Raw genomic sequence first — 10,459 nt, forward strand, 5'->3', positions numbered from 1 at the left:
TTTACTGTATATTTACAGTGTATTTACATTGACATTTAAGTTGTTTTACAGTGTTTTTACAGTGATATTTAAGTTGTTTTACAGTGTATTTAAAATATTTAATAATGACAATCAACTCATGAAGAACATAGTTAACAGCTGAAATGATAATGAGAATAACATAAAACATGTGGACTTATAATATAACCAGTTTGTTCCACTTCTCTGTGTCAGCGTCGTCTCCATGACGTTAACAGTTAGTGATTTCTGCTCCTCAGCTCTGTTACACTGCACATTTAAATCCTTCTGGCTCCTTCATCACGTTAACGCTCATTCTTTCAGACAAGTCCTGCTCGCCTCAGACCAGGCAGTCACATTTTATTTTTTATTATTAACATTATGACTTCTGGCTGCAGTGACTCAGCGTTTAGTCAGAGTCCAGATGGTGTCAGGAGCTCGCCGTCTTCTCCTTTACGTCTTTACATCTTACTGCTGTTTGTGGGGGAAAAAACACTTTAGCTGCCCATAAACTTACAACATGTTCAACATTTACAGTAATCCAGATTAGAGAAAGGTGTGTGTTATTGTATTGACGTCTTTCTCTGCTCGTGTCACAGATAAAGGTCCTCTGCAGTCTGTGGGGAAGACGCTCAGGAATCTCTTCACCTCTGCAAACAGGCAGACAGAGGGACAGTCACAGGTCTGTGTGTGTGTGTCTGTCTGTGTGTCTGTGTGTGTCTGTCTGTGTGTTATGAACAGAAATGCTGAGTCATTTTTTGGCAGCACAGAACCAAACCGTGTCACTGCAGCTCACGTCGATGTATAACAAAAACTTTTCTAAACTCCACTGCACCACCTGCTTATCTAGATTATAATCCCGCCCTGAAGTGGCCTATATGGAATTATTCGCCCCCTGGTGGTGACGGAGAACAACGTCCTTTGAGTCTCTCAGGACAAAAATGCCTCCACAGCGCCCCCAAATTTTAAATTTTTACTGACACACCTGAAAATTGGCACAAATGTTTATCAAGATAAGATAAAGAGAAAAGTCTCTTGGATGTATGACCTTAACCCAACAGGAAGGCAGCCATTTTGGATCAAACAGTCATTTTGGGCCAAATTGTCGCATTAGAGCGGATTCCACCAAGAGCTTCAACACAAGCAACTTCAAATTGAGTTGTTTTTACCACATTTTGGACAAATCAAGACGTTTGAAAGCATCAACATGTGAAGATTTAATCAGATAATGAAGATAATCATGTGTTAGTCTCATCTCTGATGTGTTTTCTCTCTGTCTCACAGGAACCATGTCCTCCTCCACTGTTGGACACAATGACTCCAGAAGAGGTACAGTGATGATAGTGATGATGATGATGATGATGATGATGATGATGATGATGATGGCTTGTTCATAAAGTAAACTCTGGAATATAAAAATAATGTTTTTTCTCTACTCTGTCAATTACATACCTTAGTTTCAATAAAAATAACGCATAAACTAAATATTAAATACACAAAACAATAATTGAATGGAAAGAGCAACATTTTGTGACAAAAATATGTCATTATTATATAATTATTTACTGACTAAATAAATATTATCGGCCAAAACTGGCGATTATTGCTCCATCTGTAATAGAAGGGGTCTCAAACACACGGCCCGTGGACCACATGTGGCCCATCAGTGGACTCCATACGGCCTGAAGTGTGACCTCCTTCTCATTTTTATTATAATAATAACATTAAGTTACATTAAATGAGAGATTTCTCACATTATTCTTGATTTGATCAGTCTGTTTTGTGATCTACAGTATATGTCATTCCAAACACATTTATTTTGATGACATGATGGAATATTGAGGTTAAATGTTGAGTTTGAGCTCCCTGCTCTAATATAAACATACTTATGAACAGTTTAATCTGTGTGAAATGTCACAGACTGGACCTTTAAAAGGTCTCCTCGCATCAGAATTAAAGAATAATCCGCGTCACGTCTGAGGAGAACGTTCACAATCAGATTGATTTCATGGATTTGACCTCCGTGACCTTTTGTCTCGACCTTGTCGCCGCAGATCAAAGCGTGGGAAGAGGACGAGATGGACAAGCCCATGGAGATCGACGAGATACGAGTCGACCCTTCACCTTTCCAGCTGGTGGAGAGGACGTCGTTACACAAGGTACGTGACGGGCAGCAGAGGTCGCAGAGGTCACAGAGGTCGTCCTCGCTGCCTGAGTAATTTCATCAGGACGCTTTATTTATTTGTGTAGTTTATTTTAGCTGTAACGTGTCGTCCAGACGAGGACGAGGACGACCTTGACTCCACCGGAGTCTCTGGGATTTATTCACTCTGCGTTTATGCAGCGACGTTTAATGTTTTCTGAGCGAGAGGAGAGTTTTTATTTCCTGTCGTCTGTCGACAGCAGCAGGTTTTTCATGTGTGGGAGTCGTCGTCGGTGTCGTCCAGAGACGCTTTTGTCTTTTCTTTATTTATGTAACAGTGGATATGAGACACCGCTTCTTTTTTTAAACACTGAAATATGCAGCGTTATGTAAAGTTAAGTCACAGTTCATTTATATTCAGTGAAACTGAGAGCAAACTTTATTCCTCTTTATTTTCACTTTATAAATGTCACGTACAAAGTTTGAGTTTGCAACACTCTACTTTTAAACTAGGACTGTATGCACTCATGATGTGGTCCCTCGCGTCCCCCACACAAGTGTCCATCACACAAGTGTCCCCCTCACTCAATAGTCAGACTTTTATTCGATATGTTGCAAAATGTGCCAAAATTCCAAAATGGCCGACTTCCTGTTGAGTTGAGGCCATGGTTACTGTTGACTTTTTTGTTCTTCTTGGTCGATAACATCTTCACACCAAGTTTCGGGGAAATTCGGTGGAACTCGGCGTATGCCGAAGTCACAGGGCACTTCCTGTTTTGTGGCGAATGGTCGAAATGCGCCCAAAACGCTCAGGGTTGCCGTGGCCACGTCATTTTAAAACCGCAAAACACTTCGTTAACTTTTCACGTTTGATGTGTTTTGACAAACGCGCTCTGAAGAGTTTGCTCATTCACATAGCCAAAAATAGAAGCCAAAATTCCAAAATGGCCGACTTCCTGTTGAGTTGAGGCCATGGTTACGGTTGACTTTTTTGTTCGTCTTGGTCGATAACATCGTCGCACCGAGTTTCGGGAAATTCGGTGGAACTCAATTTTGCCTCTGTTTTCACCTTAGGGGGGCGCTGCCGTAGAGCCCTTGAGCAACGCACAGGTCTGGGAACTATGCCAATATCGCATTTTCACCAGACCTGACCTCCGTGCCCAGTTTCTGGAGATTTTATGCACGTTAACGGCCTCAAAAATGACGGTAAAGACACAGATATGATAATAATCTGAGGGATTAACAAGAGGCTTCTTGCACAAATTCTTGTTTTTAACTCCGAGACCGTTTGTCCGTCCCTGGACAGATCGCCAGTCCATCCCAGGGACACATGTAGAGACAAACAACCATTCACACCACGTTGAAGGACTTTTTCCTCCTCCTCCTCCTCCTGCAGCATCGTCAGTGATCTTCGTCTTCTACCTCTGTGTCTAGACGTCGCTGACGCTGGGAAACACTGAGCTCCGTAAATCGTCGCTCTGCTGCGAGGGGGAGGAGGAAGAGGAGGAGGAGGAGGAGGGAGGGGTGGAGGAGTGAGGGAGCGCTTGTTTTGTGGTAATCTGAGGCGTGACCTTCTCCTTCTCTGTGTCTCCACAGACTCACACTCTCTTCTCACTGCTGGGCCTCAGTCACGCGTACGTGACCAGCATCGGTAAACTGGTGGGCGTGGTGGCGCTGAAGGAGGTAAGAAGGTCGACCACAGACGCCAACTGTTATTATAATGTTTACGCTCTCAAAAACCTTTGCTATAAAAGCTTTATTTAGGGATGGATAACGTTAGGAGATAATTAAGAGTTTATATGACTTTATGTCAACGTAACAGTTTACGTTTTCTGCTCATTTCACAGAATGATGTGATTTCCTGTGTTTTCTCTGACGTCAGTGAAGTCGTCAGGTTGAGAATCACTAAATATCCAGAGAGTTTCCTCGTGTTTGACGAGACAAACGAGAGAACAAATCAAACGTGAATATTGATTTTTACAGCGTTTGATACAGTGTTGATTGATACTGATCAGTGATGATCGACGAGGAAAAACTATCAGCTAAAAACAGCTTCTTGAGACCAATCCTGTTGCTGCGGTCATCGTCGACATCTTCCACTTCTTGTTCTTCTTCTACTTCTTCCTCCTCTTCCTCTTTTTAGCGTCACAATCCATGATGTTTCATTATTGCCCTCATTACTTTTTTCTTTCTCTCGCTTGTTGCTCTCCTCCTCTTCCTCCTCCTTCTCCTTTTTTCCTCCTCTCTCATCTCCCTCCTCTTGCCTCTTCCTCTCTTCCTCCTCCTCCAATCTCATCTCCCTCTTCTCGTCTCCTCCTCTGTCTTCCTCCTTTATACTTCTCCTCTTCTTCCTCCTCTATACTCCTCCTGCTCTCTCTTCCTCCTACTCTTCCTCTCTCTTCCTCCTCTATACTCCTCCTGCTCTCTCTTCCTCCTACTCTTCCTCTCTCTTCCTCCTCTATACCCCTCCTGCTCTCTCTCTTCTCCTCCTCTTCTTCCTCCTCTCTCCTCCTCCTCCTGCTCTTTCTTCCTCCTCTTCCTCCTCCTTCTCCTTTTCTTCCTCCTCTCTCATCTCCCTCCTCTCATCTCCTCCTCTGTCTTCCTCCTTTATACTTCTCCTCTTCCTCCTCTCTCTTCCTCCTCTATACTCCTCCTGCTCTCTCCTCCTCCTCTTCCTCCTCCTCTCTTCCTCCTCTATACTCCTCCTGCTCTCTCTTCCTCCTACTCTTCCTCTCTCTTCCTCCTCTATACCCCTCCTGCTCTCTCCTCCTCCTCCTCTCTCCTCCTCCTCCTCCTCCTCTCTTTCTCCTCTATACCCCTCCTGCTCTCTCCTCCTCCTCCTCCTCCTCCTCCTCCTCTCTTTCTCCTCTATACCCCTCCTGCTCTCTCTTCCTCCTCCTCTCTCCTCCTCTTCCTCCTCTATACCCCTCCTGCTCTCTCTCTCCTCCTCCTCTTCTTCCTCCTCTCTCCTCCTCCTCCTGCTCTTTCTTCCTCCTCTTCCTCCTCCTTCTCCTTTTCTTCCTCCTCTCTCATCTCCCTCCTCTTGTCTCCTCCTCTGTCTTCCTCCTTTATACTTCTCCTCTTCCTCCTCTCTCTTCCTCCTCTATACTCCTCCTGCTCTCTCCTCCTCCTCTTCCTCCTCCTCTCTTCCTCCTCTATACCCCTCCTGCTCTCTCTTCCTCCTCCTCTCTCTCCTCCTCCTCTCACCTCCTCTTTCTCCTCCTCTCATCCTCCTCTATACCCCTCCTGCTTTCTCTACCTCCTCTCTCGTCCTCCTCTCTCCTCCTCTCTCATCCTCTCTCCTCCTCCTCCTCCTCCTCCTCCTCCTCTCTTTCTCCTCTATACCCCTCCTGCTCTCTCTTCCTCCTCCTCTCTCCTCCTCTTCCTCCTCTATACCCCTCCTGCTCTCTCTCTCCTCCTCCTCTTCTTCCTCCTCTCTCCTCCTCCTCCTGCTCTTTCTTCCTCCTCTTCCTCCTCCTTCTCCTTTTCTTCCTCCTCTCTCATCTCCCTCCTCTCGTCTCCTCCTCTGTCTTCCTCCTTTATACTTCTCCTCTTCCTCCTCTCTCTTCCTCCTCTATACTCCTCCTGCTCTCTCCTCCTCCTCTTCCTCCTCTATACGCCTCCTGCTCTCTCTTCCTCCTCCTCTCTCTCCTCCTCCTCTTCTTCCTCCTCTCACCTCCTCTTTCTCCTCCTCTCTTCCTCCTCTATACCCCTCCTGCTTTCTCTACCTCCTCTCTCTTCCTCCTCTCTCCTCCTCTCTCATCCTCTCTCCTCCTCCTCCTGCTCTTTCTTCCTCCTCTCTCCTCCTCTCTCCTCCTCCAGCTCCAGAAGGCCATCGAAGGCTCCACTCGCTCAGGCGTGCGCCTCCGTCCGCCTCTCGCCAGTTTTCGCGACATCAGCAAACACAAGTCCGTGTCTCAGCCTCCGACCTCCTCCCCCACCTCCACCACCTGTCCTCCTTCCCCTCCGACCTCCGCCTGCCCTCCCTCAGCTCCTGCCGCTCCCCACTCCTCCTCCTCTTCGTCCTCATCCTCGCCGCCTCACCACCACCACCTCCACCTCCCTCAGCAGAATGAGACGGAGGCGTGGATAGGCGAGGTGGAGGAGGAGGAGGAGGTGGAGGAGGAGGAGAGGAGCATGGACGGCGTCTGCACCTGCGGCTCAAACAGCAGGAGCTGCAGCTCTCACAGTAACCTCACCCTCCCTCCCTCCTCCACTCCTCCCCCGGTGCCTTCCTCCTCCTCCACTCCTCCACCTTCTCCCTCCTCCTCCATCCCTCTGTCCTCCCTCAGGCACCTCCATGGCCTCCTGCAGGGAGACGACGACAGCGACGACGAGCCCATGGTTTAGTTTAGTTTTTTATAATGAATATTTTCTAACAGTTTATTTTTTTGTTGATTTGTTTCTCTGGTCTTTGGACTCATTTACCTCCGTCTTCATCTCTTTACTTCACTTTCTTTCTTACTTTGAACACTTTATCTCAGAGATTTAATCTCTGCTCACAGGTCACTTCTTATGTTCAGGCTGAGAATCACGTTCAGGACGGAGGAAGTCTCAGAGAAGAAGCCGTCGTCTCGTGGCGGTTTCACGACGACCGCCGTTAGCTTCAGGATCTCCTTTTCCACAACAGAGAGAGCAACGATGCTTATGTTGACGGTGAAAAGAAACGCTCGTTATTTCTGTTTAAAGCTCCCATAGAACCGGAAGTTCCAATGAACGCTGTTTTCTGGTGTGTATCTGCGCCATTACCTCGTTTATGAAGCCCTGAAGTTTGGAAACAAACAGTTCAGCCACTGCTGAGAACGCTGGGATTTATTGTATTCTTGGGCTCTGCAGAAGAAGAAGAAGAAGAACGTCCGTTGTGGAGCGACAGTGTCTTCTGACTCTGCGCCGTGGAGTCGTGGCGATGCCATGATCATGAGTAGCAGTACATCCACCGTTCCAGAGGGGGGAGCTACTCTTCTGGGGGCTGACGAGCTAATGACGTCACTTCCAGGCACCTGGAAAGCTCTCGTTGGCCGGCCAATCACAACACAGTTCTGTCTTCTGGTGGTCAGATTTCTGTCTGAAACATCGCGACTGGCGAGAGCTTCAGTGAGGAGAGGTTTACCATCGGAGGTTTTTGAGCATTAAAAACAAGTTAATGTATGTACGTAGACCTCCATAACTCACGTATATGTGCGTTATTACCATTCTATGGGAGCTTTAAACTACGGCTGTCGAACCACGTTCAATAACTGCAATACCCGACAGGAACTGCAGGGGGCAGTAAGCCCATTTCTTCAGAGGGAAGAATATTTCACTGTAACTAATGTTCAGTAAATGACTCACTCTACCTTTTTAAGGTGATCGTGACGCACACCCACACGTTTAAACTGAATTATTTTACTCTTTTTTTTTTTAAAGGAGACTTTTTAAATGTACTCAGGATTTGATTCAACTGGACAAACTTTATGTTTACGATCTTAATCCGATGAGATCACAGCAGCAGATTAATGACGAGCCTCAGCCTCACAGACGACCTCCAAACTGTCGTCTGACCTCGTGTCTGCAGCCGTGATCTCATCACTGAGGACGTTATCTCGTCACTGAGGACGTGATCTCGTCACTGTGGACGTGATCTCGTCACTGAGGACGTTGTCTCGTCACCGAGGACGTGATCTCGTCACTGAGGACGTGATCTCGCAGATCTCGTCACCGATATCGCGATCTCGGTACTGTGGACGCGATCTCGTCGCTGTGGACGCGATCTCGTCGGTGATGACGTGATCTCGTCGCCGTGGATGCGATCACGTCACCAAACGACAGCAGAACCGACACCACACACACACAGAATAATAACGTAAACATGAAACGGGTCACGTTAACAAAGCTTCGTCCTTGATTGACACAGATAATCCCGGGGGAATATTCAGATGTGTTCCGATTTGTTTACCGCTCGTTAAAACCTTCTTAAAGTTTCTTTGTGATATTTCTTTAAATGTTATTTAATTTAACAAAAAAAAGACCTTTTGACCTTTTGACCTTCATCACTCTCCTTAATCTCAGGTGCTGTTTAAAGTCTTTAAAGCTGCAGATTAAACGGGAAGCCTTGTTTTTTCTTTTCTTTGGATTATGATGTCTGTTTCTTAAAGTTTGTTTGTTTTTATTTATTTATTCGTCTTTTAGTCGCAGCAAAACCTGAATAATCCTGTGAACGTTGTAGAAAATAAAGTTTTATTTAGTCAAAAGTTGATTTGAACTTTATTTATGTAAAAAATGAGTTCAGCGTCTTAACGATAAACTTGACAAAATTAAGATTAAAACTGCGTCTCTCTGTTGCAGGTTGAACTTGTGGGGGTTACCAAGAAACAGTGGTCTACTTGTCTCCAGATTAGATTAGATTAAGCTAAAGTTAAAATATTTTAACTTGAAAGAACGGCCGAAGATTTGTGTCACTCAAGGTAATCCCGAATTTCCTTGCGGCAACAAGAATATAATCAAATAAAAATGTTTTATGTAAAACTCCCGTTTACCTCCAGTCTTCTATGAGATTAGACTAGATTAGATTAATCCAACACAAAGACTTCAAACTTTGTGTTGAGATTAGATTAGAATAATCTAAAGCAAAGATGTAAAGTTCAAACGTCAAAACTTAAAAGAACGATGAAAGATTTGTGTAATCCCATCTGCTCCAGTCTTTTTATGGGATTAGACTAGATCTCTGTGTTGGATTATGTTCATCTAATCCAACACAATACCTGAGGTTCAATCTCCGAGTTAATATTAGATTAGACTAGATGGTCTGATGGAGCGTTTGCTGCGACTGCAGTGTAAAGGAAATGTGTGGGCGGAGCCTGTCGGACAGAACATCACCATGGAAACGGTCAGTATTTCCCAGATTATTTATATTTTACACACAGACAAAAATACATTCGCACAAACACACATACGTACGTACATTCATACAAATACATCATCACTTTATTTGATATTTTTCTCTCTTTTATTATAAAAAGAAACGAGTTAGATTATTACTTTGTATACTGAATTACGCTGTGGGGGCGGGGCCACTGTTGAAATCATGCACTTTCTTTTTTAAATTTTATTTTTGCTTTTGTCCAGATCGTGAGTTTGCGAATGAGCTCCGAGTGCTGCGTCACACACACACACGCTCTCTCAGATTATCGGACTGTGACGTCAGAGCGTCTTCACCTTCACCTCAGGTAATCTGTCAATCACACACAATAACACACACACACACACACACAAACCTCTGCTGCACTCGGAGTTATTTGCAAATACTGTTTGACCAAAGTTTGGTCGTGTTCCCGTTTTATTGCATTGATTTTATTTTATGTTTTTTAAAGGAATAGTTCAGGTTTTTTGAAGTGAGTGTGTGTGAGTGAAAACATGGCTGCCAGCAGCGACACAAGGAAACACTTAAAATCTACGTCAGTTTAAGTCTACGACGTCTTTAAGAACACGTTCACGTCTTTATCTTCACTGTTAGACAGACTTTAACAACAGGAAACTGAAGTTTGTAAACCACTCACTCTCCCACACCAAAGCCCATAGAGAAAACCAGTGATTTTAGCTCACAGGGACACAGGAGCTGCTGGTCCTCTGCTGCCTCGTGTGGTCACTTTGTGTCACTGAAGTTAAAGTTTAGCGAAGGATTTCAAAAGCCGAATGGAAAAAATAAGACATTTGAAGTTAGTGATGGAGGCAGCAGTGGATCAACAACTCCTGTGATGTTGAAATCACTGATTTTCTCTATGGACTTTGGTGTGGGAGAGTGAGTGGTTTACAAACTTCAAAAGAAAACACATTTAAGTCACTTTATAAAAGTCAGTTTACGTCTATGATGTCTTAAGAACATGTTCACGTCTTTATCTTCACTGTTAGACAGACTTTTCCTTGTGTAAACTGAAATTTGTAAACCACTCACTCTCCCACACCAAAGTCACTCACTCTCCCACACCAAAGTCACCCACTCTCTCACACCAAAGTCACTCACTCTCCCACACCAAAGTCACTCACTCTCCCACACCAAAGTCACTCACTCTCTCACACCAAAGTCACTCACTCTCCCACACCAAAGTCACTCACTCTCCCACACCAAAGTCAGTCACTCTCCCACACCAAAGTCACTCACTCTCCCACACCAAAGTCACTCACTCTCCCACACCAAAGTCACTCACTCTCCCACACCAAAGTCACTCACTCTCCCACACCAAAGTCACTCACTCTCCCACACCAAAGTCCACAGAGTAAACCAGTGATTTTAACATCACAGCACACAGGAGTTCACAGGAGTTGTTGATCCACTGCTGCCTC

At 45.1% G+C, this 10,459-nt stretch overlaps 1 protein-coding gene across 2 annotated transcripts in view; it reads left to right on the forward strand.

Annotated features, from left to right (window-relative positions):
* The window catches only part of LOC310936036 (chloride channel protein-like), a 28,542-nt gene extending 20,248 nt beyond the window's left edge, over positions 1 to 8,294 (forward strand). For both annotated transcript variants that reach the window (XM_083900058.1, XM_083900059.1), the window contains exons 20-24: positions 597 to 679; positions 1,282 to 1,326; positions 2,052 to 2,156; positions 3,737 to 3,823; positions 5,963 to 8,294. In XM_083900058.1, the coding sequence (XP_083756184.1) occupies positions 597 to 679; positions 1,282 to 1,326; positions 2,052 to 2,156; positions 3,737 to 3,823; positions 5,963 to 6,490 (848 nt within the window). In that variant the 3' untranslated portion in view covers positions 6,491 to 8,294. The remainder of the gene's footprint in view (positions 1 to 596; positions 680 to 1,281; positions 1,327 to 2,051; positions 2,157 to 3,736; positions 3,824 to 5,962) is intronic.
* The last annotated feature ends 2,165 nt before the right edge of the window (positions 8,295 to 10,459 follow it).

This window comes from Microchirus variegatus (genome assembly GCF_963457635.1).
Source record: "Microchirus variegatus genome assembly, chromosome: 13".
NCBI lineage: Eukaryota > Metazoa > Chordata > Actinopteri > Pleuronectiformes > Soleidae > Microchirus > Microchirus variegatus.